Source organism: Barbus barbus (assembly GCF_936440315.1).
Source record: "Barbus barbus genome assembly, chromosome: 32".
Taxonomy (NCBI): domain Eukaryota; kingdom Metazoa; phylum Chordata; class Actinopteri; order Cypriniformes; family Cyprinidae; genus Barbus; species Barbus barbus.
Genome location: NC_136760.1, coordinates 13,444,737 through 13,469,880, shown reverse-complemented (window position 1 = coordinate 13,469,880; position 25,144 = coordinate 13,444,737). Strand labels below are relative to the sequence as shown.

Here is a 25,144-nt window from a genome sequence, read left to right as displayed (position 1 = left end):
GAACACTCAATACAACCAGCACAAAGTCACATTTATTTCCAATAAAAAAAGCATTTCAACTGGGTTTTACAACACTACACTGTAGTAACAACTGATTACTTGGTGACACTGAGGATATCTGAGGAAAGCTGGGCTGTCCGAACTCTGCGTCATGAAGTATTTTTTGGATCTGAAGCTTCACCAAGGACTGCTTTGAAGCAGGTAAGCGTCTTATTGCAGGTGCTAAGCTCCGAAGAAATAAATCGACTTCATCTTGCTGTTCGTCTTTCTCTCGGTCTCTTGCATCTTTAGTTGCCAGATACCTCTCCAACAGCTCTAGTGTCTCTGATCGCCTTCTCTTTACAATTTCAGACCGGATTGCTCCTGAACTTGCCATGGATGTTCCCGTACTGGTGCTGGCTGGTTCGGCTCCGCTGTCTTCGTCTGGCTCATCATCCTCAATTTTGCTGGGAATGCCGTCCAATATAACACTGTACACCAATAAGAAAAATGTGAATAACCAGTAGCTTCTATATGCTTCATTACAGTACAGATAAATAATACAACTTATTGCTAAAATGTATATAAAGTGAAGTGAGGTGACATTCAGCCAAGTATGGTGACCCATACTCGGAATTCGTGCTCTGCATTTAACCCATCCAACGTGCACACACACAGCAGTGAACACACACACACAGCAGTGAACACACACACACACACACACCCGGAGCAGTGGGCAGTCATTTATGCTGCGGTGCCCGGGGAGTAGTTGGGGGTTCGGTGCCTTGCTCAAGGGCACCTCAGTCGTGATATTGAGGGTGGAGAGAGCGCTGGACATTCACTCCCCCCACCTACAATTCCTGCCGGTCGGAGACTCGAACCCGCAACCTTTGGATTACAAGTCCGATGCTCTAACCATTAGGCCACGACTTCCCCAAAAATAAAATGAAATGATAGTTTCCCACTATGCTGCAAAAAGACTAAATGATGTTACCTGATTAAATTAATAGGAGATTAATCAGACCATTTTTTCATATCTATTGGAATACCACAAAAACATGCACATGGCAGCAGGTGTAAAGAAACTGGTGTGGGTGTGATTAAACTCAACGTTTATTAGATGAAAAGTTTTGAATTAGTGATTTTATTTGTCAGACATAGTCCGGAACATCAAGTTGTTCCACACAAAATGGTTTATGTTTAAGGAATAGTTCATCCAGAAATGAAAATGTGTTGGAAATGTACTCACTCTCAGGCCATACAAGATGTAGATAAGTTTCTTCATCAGAACAGATTTGGAAAAGTTAAGCATTACATCACTTGCTCACCAACGGATCGTCTGCAGTGAATGGGTGCCGTCAGAATTAGTCCAAACAGCTGATAAAAACACAATAATCCACAAGTGATACACACGTCTCCAGTCAATCAATTAATGACTTGTGAAGCAAAAAGCTGCTTGTAAGAAACAAATCCATTGTTTTGAATGTTTTAAAATGAGTCCTCTATCCATAACATTGCTTTCTTGTCTCAGTCACCTTGTCTGAATCAGGAGAGAAATCACAGATCAAGCATGCTTTACAAGCGAAAACAGTCCAGAACAGTTCTAACAAACGTGCAAGTGGATTTGGATGTGAGAGGATAACAGGGAATGGACTTTTTCACTGGATGAAGTGTTAAGTACTGATTTTGAACAGAAGTGAGTTTAAATATTAAAATGGATTTACAACAAATTATACTTCACAAGGTTTCAATTGATGGACTGGAGTCGCACCGATTATTTGTGGTTTATTGTGATGTTTTATCAGCTGTTTGGACTCATTTTGAAAGCACTCATTCACTACAGAGGATCCATTGAGAAGCAACTGATGCAATGCTTAATTTGTCTAAATCGGTTTCAATGAAGAACCAACTCATCTACATCTTGCATCTGAGATTTTCATTTTTGGTAGAACTACTCCTTTTAAAATATCTAACAGGGCACACTATAAAGCATGGAATTCATGCTTTTATTACACCTAAGCAATATGACAGTTCAGAGAGGAATATTAGCATACTTTGCAGTATAAAGTGTAAGAGTATTATTACTATAAAACAGGAATTTTGAAGTATGCATAATGCATTAAGTATTTCAAATATTAGTATGCTATATTGTGTTTAATTCTCCCTGCAGCGGTTGTCTTCTCCAAAATAATTAACACTGAATCCAATTTTATACAAAAATGTCTGAATATTTGCCTGCCCAATCAAATAATAAACTAGAAAAAGATATCACAGTAGAAATGGGAGCTCTATTGGATTTCAGTGTGCACTGCATTGAGAAACTTCACAACAAGTTTAGGAGTAGTATGGTAATATGCTATTTCGAACATAACTTACAGAAATATCTCAAAGGTAGTGCAAGACAATCTTAAAAAACTATTTTAAAGACCATTATCACATGCACAACATGTTACAATGGTGTCACCATTCATTTAAATCAAAATGAGCCGTTTTTATTTTTTTCTCTCAAACTCTTAAGTCTTGCAAGCACTGTTATGATAGTACAGCTGTATGTGTATATAGATAGACTTAAATCAAACACCTTCTGTGTTCTGTGGAGGGATCGAGAAAGTCCATCACTCGCATATATTTCCATTGCTTCTTTTTCTTAGCTGCTCTTCCACTCCGATTCCCGTCTTGCTCTAATCTCTTTTTCCTGGTGTATGTGTCTCTTAGATTTTTCCATTTAGCTTTCACCTCTTCCACTACACAAACACACAAACGTTGATGGTGGTAAGGCGCGCTTACAGTTACGCTACATATCAAGCGACTCCAATAAAACTCACCATCGACTCCCATTTTGTCTGCTATTCCTTGCCAGAGAACTTCTTTCCGCTTCGTGTTTTTATACTCGCTGTGGTTTTTATCAAATAACTCCTTGTTCTCAGAAACCAAAAACAACAACAGCTCCGCGTCCATTTTGACTACCATTCTTCTTCTTCTACCGAACCAGCGCGGGATTTAGTGCTTCAGCGCCACCAAGCGTGGAGGAGACGCGGGATTGGATACGGAAAGCCTGAATTTGATTGGTCGGTGAGTTTTTCCTCTCTAACCAAAAACAAACAAATCATATATATTCATCTTACACAAAGTATTATGAATGTAAATGTAAATTATATAATGTACATTTGATTAAAATATGAAACTATAAGTAAACAGTACATCAACAAAAAAAGTCAAATATTTCTTGGTATTGTTTTTATTGTAAGATGATTAAAAATCATATAGAAAAAATAGTTTTTAAAACATACGTTTATTGAAATGTTTTATGCAACAGTGTACTGATTGATTAGTACTATTTGATCTTTAAGTTCCTATATTAGTGGTAACCTATTTCATACAGATGATTGATTATTTGAGTTTATGTAATTTTCTTGATAGCTGCTGCTGATTAGCCCATTCCCGAATGAGCTGATTGGCTATGGCATAAGAAGGTGGGACCCAGAACACAGACGGCTCTCTTCTGGGGTCACGTGGCGGATTCTGTAGTGCTTCTGTAATTTCTTCATAAGTGAACCAGCGAGCATCTTCAAGTTCTGCCGTGTCAATATTCACCTGTCCATGAACAGTTAAAGCAGATAAAAACTGCAGCCTCTACTTTGCTGCCATTGGCTTAAATTAGTATATTTTGGGGGCAAACTATTTAGTATAGTTTGATATGCGTTAGTTTCACATTTTAATAACTGAACCAAATCTCATCCACATTCTATAATTGACAGAGAAATACTACATGTACATTTGATCAAATTCATTAAAAAGTATTGGAAAAAAATTTATTTTCTTTCAGCAAAATAAAATTCTACATTTTTCTTTTGATTTTATAATGAAAAATCACCTGGAAATCTGCTTGACAATTTTATAAACAGTTCCCTTAAATAATATAATTTATGTATTTAATCTGTAGTGTCTTACTATAATAAGTAGTTTAAAGGGATCATCCAAGTCTCACCTGTGTTTTGTCTGGGTTTACAGTTGCGTGGCAGGCTAACATAAAGGAGCTTTGCGGGAAAGGCCAATGCTGTGATCCAGAGAACTGAAGGTTCTCCACCTCTAGACCCACCTCTTCTGCCACCTCTCTGTGCAGGGCTTCCTCCACTGACTCTCCTGCAAAATGTTTTGATAGAGCAAAATGGTTAGGTAACTCCACAGAGTGATATGGTGTGCACAGCAGCTTGTAATAAAGTGTGACTCACCCATATCACAGAAGCCAGAGAGCGCGCTGTACATGCCTGGAGGAAACATGGCCTGGCGCGCCAGCAGACATCTGCTCCCATCAGACACCAGCACGATCACAACAGGTGCCATCTGCAAGTCAAGGACAAACAGCTTCATGCTCATGTTTTCATTGTGTACCATAATTTAAGTTCGCAATTCACTATACTCCAAAACAGGATATTCAACGAGAAAATGGATTCATCAGGAATGAATTTGATTGTAAGTGGGCATTCCATACCTGTTTATAAAATCTACTGTTGTTTGCTGATATTGAAATAGCTTTTATTTCATTAAATTATTAATGCCTTTAAATTATTTAGTGAACTATTTTATTATGCTTCATCTATCTACAATTAAGGTTAAAGGGGTCATATGATGCGATTTCAAGTTTTCCTTTCTCTTTGGAGTGTTACAAGCTGATTGTGCATAGATAAGATCCCTGAAGTTGCAAAGACTAAAGTCTCAAAACCAAAGAGATATTCTTTAGGACTCTGCCACGTCCTCCTAAAACGGCTCATTTAAACACGCCCCCACATGTCTACGTCACTGTGTGGGAAGATTTGCAAAACACCGCCCAAACGTATACGCAATGAAAGAAGGCATAACTTTGATTCTCGCTGTAGTATTATTGCTGCCGCCGACGCCATGTCCCGGAGATGCTGTGTTTCGTTGTGAAAGTGAAAGTACTTTGTTTGGGCTTCCAAAAGAGGACACAACTAGAAATGGTTAAGTTGTATTTACAACACTGTTCCAGAACAGTTCAACCCAAATATTAGTGCAGCGCATTTTACGGAGGACTGTTTCCTGAACCTGGAAGAGTAACGTTAGCCTACAATGCTGGCTTGCACAAAGGCTGTTTCTATAAAGTGGGGCAATTCCAACTTTGCAAGGACAGTCTGACGCTTCTGAATCATAGCCTGTAAGTACGTTTCTGCTACTGACGATTCAAACGCGAGTTTTGAGCAGCGTAGAGTAGCGCATGTTGTTTGTCATTTCTCCGATCACAAATGGAGACATGGTAATGTTTTAAAAAGACAGTATAAGTCATTATAATCAGTAATTATGACCCCTTTACATACACTTGATTCTTAATACTGTGTTGTTATCTAAGTGATCTACTGCTGTTTTTTGTTTAGTGATAGTTGTTCATGAGTCCCTTGTTTGTCCTGAACAGCTGTTCTTTAGAAAACTCCTTCAGATCCCACACATTCTTTCGTTTTTCAGCATTTTTGTGTATTTGAACCCTTTCCAACAATGACTGTATGATTTTGAGATCCATCTTTTCACACTGAGGACAACTGAGGGACTCACATGCAACTATTAAAAAAGGTTCAAATGCTCACTGATGCTCCAGAAGGAAAAACGACACATTAAGAGCCGGGGGGGTGAACTGTAATACTGTATAAGATTTATATTCGCACTGAAAGCATAAATCTAGGCTATCCGCTGCCATTTTCAAAGCACAATGCAAAACTGTAAAATTTCATACACTCCCTTTCGTGGCAACCCGCCAAAACAAAATCTAAATTCATATTTGTAAATAAAAAATGACCATTTTCTTGTTAAGTTTACTATAAAATAATTGTATTTTTGTTTAATACTCCCTTTTCACACTTTACATAATTATTTTGTTAGTTATTTTAATTTAAAAAAATAAATAAAGTGCAATAATATTATTATCATCACTATTATTATTATTTTAAATAATGGGTCACACTATGTGCAGTGTGAGGAACAAACCAAATCTCCAGGTGCTCTTATGAGAACCAAGCTGAAAAACTTATGTGCACCTCTAATAATATACCATTATTTCATTTGTTTTTCAGAGTAACAGCATATCGATATTATTCAAATCTGCACTAGTGAAGCAATTATTACAGGAATTACAGTATTTGAAAAATCGGACAATGCTTTCTGTCAAATGCCATGCATGTGTATATTGTGGCAGTTGTCTGACATTGTGAAAAGAACCTGCTTACTTTGGGGTAGTAGGTGATGCCACTGCTGTGACAAACTCTGAAACTTCCTGATTGGTTCCTGACTGTAGGTTGCCCAGTAGCACTGCAAAAGCAATTGGTTTGGTGCCATCGAAGGAGTGCTTGTCCCTAAAACAAACACCAAATTAAACAGTTTTTACACTAATAACTTCTTAGAGATGGTCTACATACAAACGGCTCCAACTGTATTCATATTGCAGATCTTTTGTTTTTTCTTTTGTAACAGAAGCAGCAACAGATTATTTATTCCATATTATGACAGATATAACCAAGTGAAATGAATTACTGAAAAAAGAAAAAAGGCAGGGACTTGGTTCTATGTATCAGCTGTTGATTGCATGAAGGCAGATCTGAATGCAAGCCAGTTGTAAGAAAGTGGTGGGGTTTTAGCAAATGATTGAGGAAGTCGGTCATTTCACCGGAAGATCCAGTTAATCATTAATATGCATGTAGAAATTTTTTATTTAATGGTCACTTAAAGGAAGTAATGAACATGCAACCTGTTTACTTGCAGCATGTTGTCTGAAATCAATGGGCACAAAATCAACATGACATTTCAAAGCGATTACAATACACTAGCATGACTAATCATTTAGAAACCTAAAGTACATACTTTGGCCGCAAGAGGAGACTCTGGTCCAGGTATCATGAAGAAAGCTTTCCTGAGGTCCACAAACATACCTTTACACTCCTGCTCCAATGCACTGCGGTCTAAATCACCTAAAGTGAGAACAGATCTCCATGTGCTGACATATATAGTGTATAAAGTAATTTACAGTTTTCAGTCTAGTATAGTATATACGGTTCCCATGGTCAGCTTGAAATATTAACATTGTTTTCTAGGCCTGGAAATGAAAACGAACTTCAAATGTCATGGGAATTCCAGGAACAAGCAAACACCACTCACATTCACATTCCTATAGCGTTCCTGTAGCTCAAACAGTAGAGCTCAGAGCTAGCAAGACCAAAAAAGTTTACTGTAAGTCAATGAATGCAACGCAAGTCTCTTTGGATAAAAGCATTTTTCAGTTATAGATTGTTCAGTTTTAAACTATATTTTCATAGTATTGTATAGTAATGGCTGTATTAACTGACCTACTTCCAGTGAGAACTGTGGTTCACCCTTGTCAGTGCATCCCAGAAGAAAAGATTCATTAACAAAGTGTTTGTCCTTTCCAACCTTCTCCAGTATTTCTTCCAAATCTAGAGAAATGGGTATACAAGTATACAAATGTATATGCAAAATGCTTTTATTTATGGAACGGAAGAGTTTAAATGGGATTGTATTGAAACCTGAGGTTTTTAGAGAAGCCAATTTGTAAATGCCACTGCTAGTCTTTCGCAGTAGAGGAGAAAGCTTATGATACAGTAGAACTTTCCCAGACTTCAGTGCCTCTTGACATGCTTCATCGTCCTCCTTTAATCTCATAAGGTACCTAAATGGAATATTTTATTTTTAATAAAAAAAAATAAGAATAAATTACTTGAACGGTACAAAATTCACGCTGAGAACTACTACAGATTATACTTAATAATTACTACTATTTATTATCAATTAATAATAATAAAAACATAGAATAAAGAAAAAAGCCTGTTTAGAACTTTTTGCATTGACTAAAAATCAACAGAATTGATCATTTGTACACAGATGTCACATTGCAAACTGTTTTCACTTTCTTATGTATTATACAATTTATTTTGTGTCTTTTTTTTCCAGATATGACCTGGACATGTTCGTGAGAGGCTTCAGGAGATTTACAGTGCTTCAGTAAATTATATTTCCAGTGGTATCTTATTTCATATTACAAATGAATTTTGAAGACAGACCTCGTTCGAGAAACATATCCAGAGAAGGAGCGTGATAGCACCAGGTTACAGGTGAATAAATGCTTGAATGACTGCAGCATGTCTGAAAGGTAATGCAATACAAAGGTTTTAACAACATTTAACATTCACATTTGCTCGACCTGACAGTCATGCAAGGCGAAAGAGAGAACTTGCAAACTTGAAACAAAGGTAAACTGGCAGTGCAGATTCTTCTTTCAGTATCACATTTTCCTGTAAATAACAGTTTCTTTGATTTTGTTCGTGGAAAGGCAGTGTCAGGCCAATGACACACAAACACACAAAGCCTATTTGTAACAGAACACACCTCGTAGGCTACAACACCGCAAATAATTAAAAGAGCCTGTTTCGTAAAACTTTCGTAAAGCTCTCCACTCCAGCAAGGCTTCAGTTTACCGTTCACATAACATATAGCACCCTACGTAATATACAGTCATAGATAAATATGATTGTTTGTATAGCCTACTCCTGCAAACGTAACACGTGCGACGTCAGTACGTCATCAAGAGCGGATGTGGAAACAGCTTTCTGTCGATATAGAGTTATAGATCATACATTATACATTATTTATACTTTTTATGTGTGTACATCATTACACCAACAAAAGGTAACAAAAGCACCCGCTTTTTGGGTATTTCCTTTTGAAAGAAAGAAGTAGTGCTTCGTAGTTGTGCACTTCTAGTCTTTACATCTTTTGGTAACACTTTAGAATACTGATCCTTTGTTAATGAATAACTACACAAGAACAAGTGACTAATGCACTATTAACACTGTAGTAACTACCATTACCGAACAAGAAACTATGATTATTGATTTAGTAAGTAATAGTGCTCAGTTGAAACTGGTAGTTCACTATTAGCTAATCAATAACTACTATTTTTTTATATATCCTGGAGAACTACTAAGAACTACCGTATACAGTTTCAGAATTAATGTGAATTATGCATAATGTATAATTAATTCTAAAATGAAGATGATGTAACCCACTAGTAATGACTCAAGAATGATCAAATTCTTTTAAATGAACTACTAACTACTTGGATCAGTATTCTAAAGTGAAAAGCATCACAACTCCCTAATATTGACGGACGTCATTTTAAGCTTTTGAGATATATAAGGTTTTGGATAGTAATGACTCAAGTGTTACTACATCCTTCTGAAGAAACTACTAATTATTTGGATCAGTATTCTAAAGTGAAGATCACAGTAACCCACTAATAATTTAAGTGTCACCAAATCTAGCCAAATTAATTACTAACCAAAACCTTATAAAAACCTTGAAAGTTTACAATGTCTTCAGTAATTACTAGGGAGTTATCACGATCTTCGCTTTAGAATACTGATCCAAATATTTAGTAATTCCTTTAGAAGGATGTAGTACCACCTGAATAGTTACTATCCAATGCTTTACAACACTCTCAAAAGCTTACAATGATTTCAGTCATTACTTGTGGGTTACCATGACCTTTACTTTAGAATTAATTATACATTATGTATTATTCATATTAATTATGTACCTGTATACAGTAGTTCTTAGGGAGGTATGAAAAAAGAATAGTTACTGATTAGCTAATAATGAAATACCACATTCGACTAAGCACTATTACTTACTAATTCATTAATCAGTTTCTTGTTAGTTACTAATAGTTACTACAGTGCTAATATTGCATTACTCATGTGTTCTTGTGTAGTTATTCATTAATGATGGAACAGTATTCTAAAGTGTTACCCATCTTTTTATAGGCAAATTTAAAAACAAATGTAGGCTACTTGCATAAGATACTATCAATAAAATAAAAGGGCACATAAGTGTACATAAAGAAAGCACAATTGATTCATGACTATGAAAGCACACTTAAGCACCCTCTAAAAAGTGTGTTTGAAATAATCTCAAATCTGACATTTTATTTTAAAGTGTTAATAAGTCTTGCCTGAAGAAGTACACTTATTTTGATGTGCTGACTTATGTACAAAAGCGCAATTTTAGCTGTTGTTTGATATTACATTTACATTTTGTCATTTATCGATCTGATGTTGTTTTAACTGAAGTCTCATTGTTTTTCATCATTTGAATGCTTGGCATTTAAATTGAATGGTCTCTCACCAGTTTTGGTGTTAAATATTTATCGTCCTCCCAAACCTAACTCTGTGTTTTTCTCAGAATTTACCGAGTTTCTGACGCTTGCCAGTGCAATCTGTCCAGTTGTTCTCTGGTGATTTAAACATTCATGTTGATAACGTGGACTGCACTAACACAGTGAGCTTTATGGACATTTTAGAATGTTTTAACCTCACTCAGCATGTTAACTTTCCTACGCATAAACACGGTCACATTAGATCTGGTTTGCACTGTAGGAGTAATCATTGAACAACTTGATTATACTGATGTATGTATAAGTGACCACAAGCTTCTCACGTTCTATCTGATTCCTCCTTCCCTGCAGACTGTGAAAGAGCGTGTTATCTGTTTTATGAAAATCTGTGATATTGATCTTGACCATCTTAGTCTTACTATTGGTGACTTACCGGTTGTGGCCTCTGTTGACCAGTATAACGCTGTTTTTACTTGTATTCTAGATGAGATTGCCCCATTGAAAAAACGTGTTGTTTCTTTCAAGAGATCAGCTCCATGGTATACATCTGAGTTACGTCGAAAGCTAAAGGTAGGCAGTTGGAGCGGACATACAAAAAATCTGGTCTAACAGTTCATAGATCAATGTTTGATCAGCATCAGATTGAATATCACAATGCTCTCAAATCTGCAAAAATGGCATACTATTCTACAATTATTAGTAGTGACATCTCTAATCCCAGAGTCCTGTTTACAACAGTCAACAATCTTATTAAACCTACTAGTAACATCAACTGTTCCACTACCGAGCAGTGTAATGAGTTTCTCAATTACTTTTCATCTAAGATTGACAATATCTATAGTTCTATTGCATGCGATCATGTGTCTGAATTTGTTGAGTTGCATCCTCCAAATCTCTCTGATCATGTTTTCTCAAGTTTTAAGGTTGTTGATTTTGATTTCATTTCCAAACTTGTTTTGTCAATGAATTCAACTACTTGTATATTGGATACTTTCCCTACTACTGTATTGAAAAACTGTTTGTCTGTTATTGTACCCCACATTACTGCTATTGTCAATGCCTCACTCAGTGAAGGGATTGTTTCACCTGCTTTAAAAATGGCAGCAGTTACACCGGTTCTAAAAAAGCCTGGGAGTGATATTGCTGTGATGTCTAATTATCGGCCAATTTCTAATTTACGATTCCTGGCAAAAGTCCTTGAGCGAGTGGTTGTTAGCCAACTCCAAACTCATCTTTACACAAACAGCCTACTGGAGCCTTTTCAATCTGGGTTTAGGTCTGGACACAGCACGGAGACTGCTTTAGTTAGGGTCTTAAATGACCTTCTTATTATAGCCGATTCTGGGGCTTGTGGCATTTTGGTTCTGTTAGATCTTAGTGCTGCATTCGATATGATATGTCACAGCATATTATTGGACAGACTACATAGATGGATTGGTCTTTCTGGAACTGTGTTGAACTGGTTTAAATCGTATCTTTCACAACGTTCTCAGTTTGTTTACCTGGGTACTAACAGATCTCAGACTGTGCCTTTGAGTCAGGGTGTCCCTCAGGGGTCAGTTCTGGGTCCTGTTTTATTTAGTGTTTACATGCTACCTCTTGGGCAGATTATTCAGAAGTACGGCCTGGGTTATCATTGTTATGCGGACACCACCCAGATTTATTTTAGAACTCAGCCTGATTCCACTACTTCCTCTTTGACTCTTTCTGCCTGTTTGTTGGAAATCAAGGCATGGATGAAACACAACTTTCTAAAGCTAAATGGTTCTAAAACCGAAATTTTATTAATTGGCACTCCATCTAATGTTAATAAATGCAGTACTTTTAAACTTTCAGTTGACAATACTCAAATATCTCCTCATGCCCAGGTGCGTAATTTAGACGTTATTTTTGATGCTCAGATTACTTTTTATTCTCATTTCAAAAACATAACTAAAGTTGCTTTTTTCCATCTTCGTAACATTGCTCGCATTAGACCCTTTCTTTCCAGGCCTGATGCTGAGAGGCTTATTCATGCCTTCATCACATCACGGCTTGATTATTCTAATTCTCTCTTTGGGGGTTTACCAGCAAGTTCTGTTAAGAGATTGCAATATATACAAAACTCAGCTGCGCGAGTTTTGACTTATACATCTGCACGCCATCACATTACCCCAGTGCTCCAGCAACTTCATTGGCTCCCGGTTCAATCACGTATTGATTTTAAAACTCTGATTTTAACCAATAAAGCTGTGCATTACATCTGTGATTTGGTCACTCTTTCTCCTCCTCCTCGCTCTGCTGGTTGTCTCGCCTTGTATCAGCCTCGTTGTAAATTAAAAACCATGGGGGGGAGGGCTTTTTCTTATAACGGGCCTAAGCCATGGAACGCATTACCTGCGTACATTAGGAACGCGGCTTCCTTGGATTGTTTCAAGAAACTTCTTAAGACGCATCTTTTTAGTAAAGCTTTTAATTTGTGATTATTTACTGTGATTTTATTTTGATATTATGTAGTTTTGGTTGATTTGTTATTTTGTTTGTACATGTTGTAGCGCTTTGAGTTTAAGAAAGGCGCATTACAAATAAAATGTATTATTATTATTATTATTATTATTTTATACAATTTATATTTAGTGTAAATTTTATAATGCATTTAAATGCATTTGAAAACATTCAGTTCGTATATGCCTCCTTACTGCTAAAAAAACTAAACAATAGAAGCCCAATAGAAACCATCACAGAAATTCCAATGGCTTCCATTAAAATACCATTATAAACCATTAGCTTTTTCCAGTAAAACCATTACAGAATTCCTTTTTGTAGTGTGTTTTGGGCATTTTTCCAATAGGATTTAATTAACATCCCACCAATAGAATCCATCAAATACCAGTAGACACCATTATAGTTTCCATTAAAACCAACACGATTCCCATTATAACCATTAAATCCATTACATTTTCTATTGTGTTTTGGGCAGGGTTCTATTGTTTTTTTTCAGCTAAAGTGTACTATTTTTCACACGTTTGATATACATGATATACGTTTTTTATAATTATGGTATTCATTGAAGCACCTTGAAATGTGCCAATAGGCATACCATGTAGACGCTACTATATATAATATCAACAGTTATTCATCTCAATAGCACAAGCTTATCAACATATTATGGCATGTGGCATAACTATTATCACCACATACTTACAATAAATATCTATAACATTTTATACAGCTTTCATTTATTTATTTTAATGACTTGTGCATGTGTTTTGCTTTTTTAACCTTTGTCTCAGTGTTGAAATGTGAAATTTCATTATGTAAATATAAATTATGTCATTATGCACTTAAATAAAAATACAAGCAGATCCTTTCAATGGACCTACTCATTGTGTGAAAATGATGATACTGATAATATGATTTATTTATTTTCAAAAATTGCATCTGTCCCTCAATTGGACCATCATTTTCACCACAATAAACGTCAAAAGTCTGTCAAAACTTTTGAGAGATGGGCTTGAAAGGAAATGAGCCATGTCACCCATTAAACAAAGCTGAGCGTCCCAAAATCATTATTCCTAAATAGACCTGAGAGACCAATGGTAAAAGTAATAAAACCATACAGTACATACAACATTTGAAATGCATATATTCCAGTATTTCAGGAGTGTGTTGGGAGACTGTAGTACATGAACAGTAGATGGGGCTGCAGCTCAATCATTTGTGCTCTGAGGCTCTCTCCAGACACAGTTCAGCAGGCTCTGATCTCCACAGCTCTGTAGCAGACGAGCCGCTCAAGAAAGAACGAGGGAGTGAGAGGAGCTAACCAAACAACTTTTTCCCATTTTGCAATATCGACGCATTCCAGGGAGGAACAGTAAGTTGGCCTGTTTATTACGCTTCAGTAAACATATCTAAAGATGCTCGCATACTCTCACTATCACAGACACTCTAGAAATTTCCCTACATATTTCCATAGTTTTCCCGTTCCGTGTGCTACCACCATTGCTCGCTTTCCTTGTAAAATACCGGGTTGTCAGCACATTTTCTTACATTTATTATTTTTTTCTCGTGGATTTCAGTTTTCGAAACCATTTTGCGTTCTGATTAACAAAAAACACTGAGATTACGAAATCACATATAACGTTACATTACTTCACATTAGATTAGTTGTTTGTTACGGGAGTATACCATATTTATAATATGTAATATGGTGATAATAAAGTCGAGTTTACTTATTTATTAAATAATTGTACCAAATGATGTTTGGTTTCATTTGCGAATGAACTGGTTTTAAGAAAACAAGAGTTTTGTCTCTTTGTATATGTTCTGAAAATATGAACAGATATTCAAACATAATTGAGTGATACACTAGTTGTAACAATGAAGTAAGAAGTTAGTATAGGACAGTTACAGTGTTTGGGTGATGTACTGGGGGAGGGGAATGGACGTGGCACTCAATACTCCTCCGTTTACAAATGAAACATTGTAATTATAACAGTTATTATAAGCTGTTATAATAAATGTTAAAAATTTTGTCACTCGGGTTAAAATCAGTCATCATGTTTGTACAAGTAGGCTACACTTACTTGTACTTATAAAAGCACTCTTGTAGTACCACATGGTATATTATTTAAAAAACTGACCAAAACAAAACATGGTGCATATATTAATACTACTGTACTTTTGTATTAGTGTTATGGAGACTGTATTTCTGAGCTTTAAAATTAGGCCCTAAAAAGTAAAGTTGTTAGTTTGCATGTTCAGTCATATTAAATAATAGGCCTGTTTCTGACTGATAAAATAGTTACCATTGAAGCATGTTTTAGCTTACTTGACAAGTAGTTTTGTTTTTCAAAGTTAAAGTTGCACAGTTATCAAATCCAATATGATATTCCAAATGTAAAGCAGTAGGCTTTATTCTTTAGTAAAAAAGGTAATGTATTTAAAATACTTAGAGACTTACTGATATAAAAATTGTAATTAAATTTTATTTGGGGTATAACTTGTGCACAATGCACATTTCTTAATATTAAGCCTAAAATGTGTTTTAATATCACTGTTGATGAAGTTTGTATGCTTTTTGAATAATGTCAGTTTTTAAAAGCAAGATATTTAAAGTGCACCTAAAATATACTTGCAATAGTTCCACTTTAGCACAATCAAACGTACTTCAGTATAGTTGGACTTAAGCATTACTTGCACACAATTAAAGTGCATTAAGTACAAAAGTTTAATATACTAAAAGTACAACTGCAGGGTATTTTTATGAAGTAAATACATTTACAATATGTAAATGTATTTGTAGTATACTTTGCATGAAATAAATGTATTTCAAATACATTTTAGTATATTTATTTTTCACTAGAGTTCAAAATTTTACCATGGTAACCATTCAAAATACCACTAACTTACTTCAACAATAGCATCATGAAAATGAGTTAAATACTTCATATATGTTTTTATAACTTATAACATTTATACAATATTATACATTTTATTATACATTTATTGTAATTAATTATGGTTTTAGTGAACTTACTTTCCTTACGTTTTGCTGAATGCTTGCTTGGATTGGCCTTACTACAAGGGGTGTAGTCCTTTTCTGTTATGGTGACCACATCCAGTAACCTTCGCTGACTTCACCCTGGGCTATTGCTTTTTTTAGTGCATTCACTGCAGGATTTTAGGCAAGCCTTTTCTGCAAGTTAACACTAGTTCCTCAAAGGTTTAGTCAAGTCACACGTTCTGATCACATTCTTGTCTTTTTGAGTTAGGAAGCATTCGATTTTTAACATTTGTTTTCACGGGAGGAATCTAAAGTGGTTTATTTGCTACTGTTTTCAGGTGTTATTTGTGTTTGTGCAAATTCCTGTAGTGCTTGTTTTAGCAGCTGTTTTTGCTCCTAACAAATGGTTGAGGTTTTTGAAACGGCTGGGAAATGCATCCGTAACCTGTTTTGGTTTGCTTTTCTGACTCCAGAAAGCTGAAGTTTAGGTCAAGCAACGGTCAGATTTTCCAGATGTGCATTTTAATGATTGAGGAACAGCTGGTGTGTCTTGTTTCAGTTAATAAATTTGGTTTGGAAAGTTAAAAGATGCCCATATTCTTGCAGACCCACAACCTGACAGATAAAGCTGTTAGTTTCTAGTTTCTCCTTTGGGGGTTTTTGAACAGGTAAAATTAGTGACTCTCAACCTAACCAGACACCCATTGTATGAGTAACCTACTAAAACACAATGAATTGTCCTAAATACACTGCTGCAGTTTCTATTGTGCTTGAACCCACTTATAAACAAAAGTGAAGTCATATTAAATTAGCGAGATAAACTGGAAATTATATATGAGCAACGTTTGCACGTACAAAACTTAGCCATGATGCTAGGATGAGTAACACTTAAGGTTTGGGTTTTGTTCAGATAGTTCAAGACGTCTCTTATGTTGACAAGGGCTGCATTTGTTCGATCAAAAATACAGTAAAACAATAATAATGCAAAAGAAAGAAATGCATGTTTGAAGTGACATAAACCTCCATTTTTGTGTGGACTGTCCCTTTAATAAACACTTAAGCAACCTTCACGTGGGTTACAAACTTCCTTTTATGAGAAAATTACTTCTTGTCCTGAATATTGTTTGTAGCTGTGTGCACATTTGACTTTACAGCTCAAGAATTTTTCATGTAGATGTAATGATTTTGATTCTTCATTCAGATGCAATGTGCCCATCTTTTGCATAAACTATTAACCACTTCCATATCCAAGCCTTTTTCCATGGGAATTTGCTATTTGATGAGAGTTGATCTACTGATCGAGGTGAACTAACTTCTTCTGGTTATGTGTTATTGACACACACAAGAATACAATTTGAGTTTTTTGCAATGCATTATTATTATATTTTGTTAGAAGCGTTCTTTTCAATTATACACTTAGAGCAAACAAACCAAACAATATAACAACAAACACATTGTACTTAATACAGAGACAGCATAATAAAAAAAGCCTAGCGATGCACACATGCCGATCCACCTGTACAAACAGAATATACCTGCGATCAAATTGCTTTTCTAACTTGGTTTTATGACAGTATAGCACGCACAAGTTGCCATGGACAATAGTCTCGTGTTATTTTGGTATTATTTTTGTTATTTTAGTTTTATATTAAAAAAATATTTTTACATTTCTCAGTGTTCATTTTATTTTTGATTTTTAGAGAGTTTTAAAGTTTTCTGTCTTTTTAAATATTACTATTTAAGTTTAATTTTCATTTTTATTTCAATTTGAGTTTTTATTTATTTCTAGTTAGTAATTTTAGTGATTTAATTTAAACTTATTTCAGTTAGTTGCAAAGGCAACATTTAATTTTTTTTTTTTATAATTGATATTTTATTTAAGCTGTATTTTAATGAACAAATTGTATTTAATAGTTTTAATTTTATTGAATGATAACCCTGCAACAGTGCAAAGTATTGCAGAGAGCTATATATAATTTTATAATCTAAATCGATTTTTTTCCTCTTTTAGGTTTTTGTTGAAAAGGATGAAGATGGGTGTTAAGAGTGTGTGCTGCATTTTACTCATTTCTCTGCTAAAGTCTTCCTCTGCTCACAATGATTTCTTCACATCCATTGGTATGCAACCTTTTCACCTTTTTATAAATTTATGTTTGAAATGTTCCTGCAGGTTCTAACAGGTAACATAAGCCTCCAAACCCATGTTCATGAATGTTGTGATTTTCTTGGCCGATATGGCTAGGAACTATACTCTCATTCCGGCGTAGGTAACTAGTTATGATACAGCTGGGGACTACTTTCAGGCGCTGCGTAATATCATTGCGCCTGCTGCACCCATGGTATGGCAGCAAAGTTCCTTGATTATTACGCCGGACTGAGAGTATAGTTCCTAGTCATATCGGCCTAGAAAATCACAACTTTTCATTTTCCATCGGTCTTACACGATGTAACTAGAGGTGGGAATCGCAGGGTAGCTCACGATTCGATATAATCACGATACATGGCTCACGATAACGATAATATCACAATACTGCGATTATATCAATATATCTCTAGAAAATCTTATGATACATCACGATATCTCTAAACAAAATGCCTGTGAAAAGGTTAAGTGCAAGTTTTCTTTCTTTATTCAAGTCCAAACTGTTAGAAAACAGCAAAGAAAAAAAAAAAAAAAGTTCTGTAAATCAATTTTAATATGTTGAGTAGGCTAAATTAATCATTTTATTCTTGGACTAATGTAGACAGGTAGGTTTAGGTAAATGTAAGGTGGGAGGAGTTGGATCTAGATCCAACCACACCCTCTGGATCTTGTGTGCTGCAGTGAGGACCATCTCGTGTGAAATGAGCCTATTTCCAAAAAAAGTGGAGTGTTTCTTTAATAGAACATTAGAAGATGCAGCTGACAGGTGTTGTGGAGAACTAGACCGGTCATTCACTAATCACTGATGCTCATTTGAACCTGTGTTCTGTCCTGGCAGGTCACATGACAGATTTGCTGTACACAGAAAAAGACCTGGTGACGTCATTGAAAGACTACATCAAAGCAGAGGAGAGCAAACTGGAGCAATTGAAACAGTGAGTAATATCTGTTGATACAGTATCAACATTAGGCACATATAAATGAAATCTGTAACAACTGGTGTTATCACTCAAGGAGTGATTTCTGAATGTGGAAAAACAGAATAAATATACATTTAAAAAAATTAATAAATAAAAAAGTCATTTTTTGGGTATCAGTACCACAAGTTTTTGTTTTTATTTGGCGTACTATTTATACGCACTTTCATGAAATCGGGTTGTCCTGGAGCAACATTTCGTTTTACTGTGTACAAGCTGCATGTGATTGAAATGACAATAAAGCCACTCTGATACTGTGTGTTTTCAGGTGGGCTGAGAAGCTGGATGCTTTATCAGCGACAGCCACACAGGACCCAGAGGGGTTTTTGGGTCACCCTGTCAATGCCTTTAAACTCATGAAGAGACTAAACACGGAATGGGGTGAAGTGGAAGACCTCGTGCTCAAAGACATGTCTGACGGTTAGTTTGACTGTAATTCAACCCATATTAACATCTGTTTATTCAGCATTTACAACTGATACATTTATTATGAAATATTTAGCCTACTTTAAAATACCAATATTAGGTGACTAGAAACTATTCTGGGATATACTAAAATAATAGAAAATGCTAACAACACCAAGCAACATGTTAAAAACATTCAAGAAATACCTTGCAACATTCTTTACAATCAATAAAAGACGTCTAATGAGTTTTTCTGATTTCTAATTTTCTGGTTGGAGTGGTGTGGCAGGGGGTCTGATAATGGAGTCTGAAGTAGTTGATGTGGTTTCTTTACTACTGGTTTAATATAGTTTAATATTTCTCTGAATTTTTCAAAGCTTTTAAACTATTTTAAACTTTCAGACAAGGCTTTGTCAAGCCAACATCAAGGTTTTTCTCGTCGAACTTTACTATCGAGTGCCTGGTATTTTTTGAAGCTTTACAGCCCTAGTTAATGTACATTTTTGTTGTATGGAAAAGTCAAAAATGTTTGAAATAATACAAGTTAGTTGAGTAAATAATGACAATTTTTTTTTATATTTGGGTGAACTATCACAGTTTTTATAATCACTAGGACCCATTTCTCAGCCCTTATGTCACTTTTTCAAAATTTGAAACTTTTCAAGTTTAAAACTTAAAACATAATGCAGCATTTTCTACATTTCTTCCATAATACCACATTAAGAATATTCCAAATCTAAAAATGAGATACTGTGAAAATGATTAGATGTAGATGAACACCTACACAGATGTTGGTTTTTCAATTTCATAACCATCAATACAAAAGGGGAAAAATAATTTTATACTGTAATGTAAACATGGACCATGTTACATACACTGTAGATAGCAGTCATTCTTAGGTAAAATCTTTTGCTAGTTTTATGGAAGAATGAGTTGATTCGAAACATGTATGCTAGTTTTAGTACATTTTGGATGCAACATTTTTTGTTGTGCCAAGCTGAAAGTTGTTTGAGTTTTAAAAAAGGGACCTACATATTGAGAAATGTGTCTTAGTGATTGTAAGTCAAGATGTTCTTATTATAATTTTTTTCTTATTAAAAGATAACCACATTTTCTACTAGGTTTTATCTCAAACCTGACCATTCAGCGTCAGTATTTCCCAAATGATGAAGACCAGACCGGTGCAGCCAAAGCTCTCCTCCGACTGCAGGACACCTATCAACTGGACACACAGACCATCTCTTCTGGAGACCTGACTGGTGAGTGTGAGCTCTCCCCTTTTCAAACATACTTCAGATACACCTTTTTTGCATTTGCATGATATCTCATTGCAGGTTTTCTTGTAGGTGTTACTACAGGCTTGCTGTTTAAAAGCACCATGACGGTAGATGATTGTTTTGAGCTGGGAAAAATCGCCTACTCGGAAGCAGACTACTACCATACAGAGTTATGGATGGCCCAGGCACTCAAGCAATTGGATGAAGGAGAAGAAACCAGCATTGAAATTGTGAGTGTGCTGGACTACCTCAGCTACTCAATCTACCAGCAGGGGGAGATGGAAAGAGCTCTGAACCATACCAAGAGACTGCTGAGCGTGGGTAAGTCTGATCTACAGTACTTAATATGAATCATATCACCATATGGCTTAGTGTGATTGTCAAATCGTGAAAACTGTGATTTAATTAAATAAACATATGCTTTACCGGCCTCAAGTGCAGAATTAAAACACATATAGTTCATAATACGAGGGTTTAAAGTCTGGTGATGCCTTGCTTAAATATTTGAGACATTCAACAGTTGCCCAAACTTTTATAAAATGTTTAGCACATTTATCTCTCCTGTACAGATCCTGAGCACCAGCGAGCACTTGGGAACCTAAAGTATTTTGAATACCAGCTTGCCAAACAGAATAAGGCCGAGAAAGAGCAGAGTGTGAAGGAAGAGAGCAAGAAAGAACAAGAAAAGACGGTTGGGAAAGGGGAATATCTCCCTGAAAAGAGGAAATATGAGCAGCTATGTAGAGGACAAGGAGTCAGAATGGTGAATAATAAAATACTGTAATAGCTGCATTAATATAAATATTCACTGGAATGTCACATTAAGCACGAAATGCCGATGCATTAGCTGATTCATTTTTAATCATTTTTAATAGATCAGTGCAGCTCTAGCTCCACAGCCACCTAATTCAGCCATTTCAGCTGTTTTTTTACTTAGCATGGATGTAACTTGACTTATTTATAAAGTAATGGTTTATGTATATGAGGTAATAAATTATTAAAGACAAGACTTAGAATTATTTATGCACACCCAAGGTGGTAATATGGCCACAAAGCTCTGTTTTTGTCCATTCAGTCGACCAAAGCTCAATGCATACTGCAAACATAAATCATAAAAAACTCAAATGCTTCAGTGAGATGACACTTACGCAGCTTTAGGGAACCAGCCAATGAGTTTTTTTCATGACAGTGCCTATCTGGTTCATCATATGTGAAAGAGCATTAAATACCAACCATTTTATTTCTTTATTTATTTGTCATGCCCAAGATATAAATGAATTGTCTAATATGTAAATATATTCTCAATCATATACAGAGCCCTCGCAGACAGAGACGCTTGTTCTGCCGTTTCTACAACAGTAACAGACATCCTTTTTACATAATCGGCCCAGTGAAACAAGAGGATGAATGGGATCGTCCACGTATCGTCCGTTACCATGATATTATAACAGAAAAAGAAATGGAGAAGGTCAAGGAGTTGGCCAAACCAAGGGTGAGTTCAACTTTTATAAACATTAAAATATTTACATTTTTGGCCACACACACACACTTTCTGTGGATAATCTTAAAGGGTCATCATTTACTCACCTCATGATGACTTTCACTGATCTTAGACACGCAAGATATTTGTAATATTCTATCATAATTTTTGTCCATCCATTGAAAGTCTATGCAACCAAAGATTTCAAGCTTCAAAATATATATAAAGACAATGTAGTAGTGAAGTCTTCTGAAGAGACATGATTACTTTATATGATGAACAAATTTAATTGAAGCATTTATTTATATGTAAACGCTGATCAAGGCACATACATAGAGCACATCAAAAATGTTGAAGAGAAAGCTTGAAATAGACTTTGATTTTTTTTAATGTCCATTACAAAAACATGCATTCCTAAATTATTTGAAGGTGTGCAAGTATTTTTCCACTGTAACAAAGTTTCATCTCTTAAACTCTGACAAATATATTTAAAATGATGTCCACTCATATGAGATGAAGACTTCCCTGTTATCAGCCACATTCAGTAACACTGACAAATATGTCTTTGAAAAGAGTATTTCTACAATGACACCGGTTATATCCATGTCAGTAGCGACAACTGTGAGGTGTAAACAATAGTTTATTTACTGCACCTTGAAATTCATTTGAACTGTAAGGTACACTAGTGTAAACGTACGACATTTTTACTTCTTTGGTATTAGCTTATCAATAAGGTTTAATTTTGTGTTAAAATAAGCAAGTAAAATCTCCTGAATTTTGAGTTTTTCTATTATGTGACCCTGGACGACCAAACCAGTCATAAGGATCAACTTTTCAATCAAAAATACATCTGAAAGCGGAATAAATAAGCTTTCCATTGATGTATGGTTTGTTAGGATAGGAGAATATTTGGCCGAGATGCAACTATTTGAAAATCTGGAATCTGAGGGTGCAAATAAATCTAATTATTGAGAAAATCTCCTTTAAAATTGTTCAAATGAAGTTCTTAGCAATGCATATTCCTAATCAAAAATTAAGTTTTGATATATTTACAGTAGGAAATTTATAAAATATCTTCATGGAACATGATCTTTACTTATTATCCTAATAATTTTGACCCATACAATGTATTGTTGGCTATTGCTACAAATATACCTCAGCGACTTAAGACTGCTTTTGTGCTCCAGGGATAACACTCCTCAGAATATCACAACCTTTGACCTGTCATCATTCAGAGGCCGTTTAAAGTTATTAGTCCAGAGTGTAATCAAAGGCTCATGTAGAGTTAGAATGCTGCTGGTGCTCAAGTTAATTAGATATCATGACAAACAGAAAGAGTGTATTGGTCTGTAGTCGGTCACTTAGACTACAGCTGCTATGTAACTTGTGTACTCTTGGCCGGTTGGCTCAACAGCTGCGCAGAGCCACCATCTCCAACCCCATTACTGGTGTTCTTGAGACTGCCCAATATCGCATCAGTAAAAGGTAAGGCTCCTGTTGGTCTGTAGCACAGCCAACCCACCAGTTCCCCCTGCTGCATGCTGGAAAAGCAACAAGAGCACAGACAAAGGAGATTTATATCACATGCATAGTATGGGTGGGTGGTCCAAAGTCAAAAGTTTGGAATAATCCTATATTTTTCATGATTTTGAAAGATATCGCTTATGCTTACCTCCATGTATTTGAGTACAAATACAGTAAAACAGTAATACTGTAAAATAATATTACAAATTAAAATATTTTTTTTCTATTTTAATATATTTTAATATGTATTCCTCTGAATTTTCAGCAGCCATTACAGTCTGCAGTGTCACATGATCTTTTAGAAGTTATTCTAATATGCTGATTTGGTTTCCACAAAAATATTAAGCGGCAAAATCTGTTTATAAACGCTGATAGTAGTAAGAAATGTTATATTTGTAGTATATACTTACATATTTTTTTACATAATTCTACTGTTATTGCACAGTACATACCAGCCACCAGCCCATATATACATGTTTACACCATGCATAATGGATAGATATCCCTGTTTGTTTTGCTGTTCTTGGGAATGTAGCTTTTCCACTGTTTCTTTACACACAACAGGTACATAATCAGTGAACTCGGTAGCAGTATCCGTTCAACCCAGGCAGAAGCTATCCGCAGTGTAACATATGAACCACCCATTCAGTCCAAGTCCGCTGTTGGTGTAGTTCAGTATAACAACAACATATAGTGACAGCACCTTTCACCTCTCTCTTTCTATCTTCTTTCTTTTTCTCTGTGCTGGCTCTATAGCTCAGGCGCGCCACTGTGCATGACCCTCAAACTGGCAAACTCACCACCGCCCAGTACAGAGTCTCCAAGAGGTAAGGGTCAAAGATGAAGGACAGAGGTCACATCTGTCTGCTCCTTCTTTCCCTCTTTACGCAGAATTCTCTTTGTTGACCTCAGTCTGTCAAAAAATGCTAAATAAATTAGTTACTGAGAGTTTCTTAGAAAGTAGTGAAACTTCAGGGGCACCTCCATACACTGCCCTCCATAAGTATTGGAACAGTAAAGACAAAATTGCTGTGTTGGCTGTGGAGTCAAGACATTTGCAAATATGATTAAAAGATGAATATGAGACAAAACTACAGAATGTCACATTTTATTATTAGCCGTTTCAACACATTCATGTTTTACCAAATAAAAAGAACAGCACTTTTAGAGTTCATCCCACTATTTGATGTGAGCATAAGTATTGAGACAGTTGAACATAAGGCAGATATAAAAGATTAAAAGCTATTATTTTGTTGCAGATCCCTTGCGCATAGACATCCATAGACATCACCAGACTCTTGGTCTCATCCTTTTAAATACTTTTCCCAGCCTTTAATGCAGCCAATTCCAATTGTTTTGTGGAGTTTCTGCCTTTACTCTCCAGCTGGTGAAATTCATGTTCAATCGGATTTAAATCTGGAGATTGACTTGGGCAATCTAAGACTTTCCACTTCTTTGCCCTTATAAATTCCTTGACTGAACTGGCAGGGTGTTTTGTGTCATTGTCCTGATGCAATCTGAAGCACTTCCCAATGAATCTGGTGGCATTTTCTTGAATATTGGTAGGCAAGATGGTTTTTTACCCTTCCAAATTCATTCTGCTGCTGTCATCATACATTAAGTCATCAGTAAAGTTGAGAGGGCCTGTTCCAGAGGCAGCCATGCCATGACACCACCTCCACCAT

The 25,144-nt window shown here is 35.7% G+C and overlaps 2 protein-coding genes across 15 annotated transcripts in view; one reads left to right on the top strand and one right to left on the bottom strand.

The window, feature by feature from the left end:
- Positions 1–11: 11 nt before the first annotated feature.
- LOC306852504 (NAD(P)H pyrophosphatase NUDT13, mitochondrial-like) lies at positions 12–8,565 on the bottom strand. Of its 7 annotated transcripts, none has more exons than XM_079389400.1 (12): positions 8,383–8,565; positions 8,058–8,139; positions 7,524–7,666; positions 7,326–7,433; positions 6,844–6,950; positions 6,213–6,338; positions 4,212–4,323; positions 3,968–4,122; positions 2,805–3,573; positions 2,561–2,723; positions 1,229–1,356; positions 12–470 (listed from the first exon to the last, which is right to left on the bottom strand). In XM_079389400.1, exons 2-9 carry the CDS (start codon positions 8,135–8,137, stop codon positions 3,370–3,372), a joined length of 1,035 nt encoding a protein of 344 aa, XP_079245526.1. In that variant the 5' UTR covers positions 8,138–8,139; positions 8,383–8,565; the 3' UTR covers positions 12–470; positions 1,229–1,356; positions 2,561–2,723; positions 2,805–3,369. The 7 variants fall into 7 exon arrangements, with proteins under 7 accessions (XP_079245526.1, XP_079245529.1, XP_079245530.1 ...); XM_079389403.1 differs by having other exon boundaries at positions 2,805–3,066; XM_079389404.1 differs by lacking the exon at positions 1,229–1,356 and having other exon boundaries at positions 2,805–3,066.
- The window catches only part of LOC306852496 (prolyl 4-hydroxylase subunit alpha-1-like), a 25,257-nt gene continuing 4,326 nt past the window's right edge, over positions 4,214–25,144 (top strand). Inside the window, exons 1-11 of one of the 8 annotated variants that reach the window (XM_079389386.1) lie at positions 4,214–4,452; positions 7,948–8,108; positions 10,653–10,738; positions 17,665–17,771; positions 18,635–18,731; positions 19,042–19,193; positions 20,300–20,437; positions 20,525–20,776; positions 21,025–21,218; positions 21,771–21,947; positions 24,216–24,286. In XM_079389386.1, coding sequence (XP_079245512.1) covers positions 17,681–17,771; positions 18,635–18,731; positions 19,042–19,193; positions 20,300–20,437; positions 20,525–20,776; positions 21,025–21,218; positions 21,771–21,947; positions 24,216–24,286 — 1,172 coding nt within the window. In that variant the 5' untranslated portion in view covers positions 4,214–4,452; positions 7,948–8,108; positions 10,653–10,738; positions 17,665–17,680. Of the gene's footprint in view, positions 4,453–7,947; positions 8,109–8,556; positions 8,683–10,650; positions 10,739–13,918; positions 14,022–17,664; positions 17,772–18,634; positions 18,732–19,041; positions 19,194–20,299; positions 20,438–20,512; positions 20,777–21,024; positions 21,219–21,770; positions 21,948–23,349; positions 23,421–24,215; positions 24,287–25,144 lie in introns of those variants that run through there. The other 7 variants (XM_079389382.1, XM_079389384.1, XM_079389380.1 and 4 more) reach the window with 7 other exon arrangements.

Bases quoted from the DNA above. Each gene is read 5' to 3' on its own strand.
- LOC306852504 (XM_079389399.1), bottom strand. From the start codon at position 8,182: ATGTTAAATGTTGTTAAAACCTTTGTATTGCATTACCTTTCAGACATG. The intron at 6,951-7,325 runs GTCAGTTAATAC...TTCTCACTTTAG, and splicing joins ACAGTTCTCACTGGAAGTAG to GTGATTTAGACCGCAGTGCA. The intron at 4,123-4,211 runs GTGAGTCACACT...AACATTTTGCAG, and splicing joins CTCTGGCTTCTGTGATATGG to GAGAGTCAGTGGAGGAAGCC.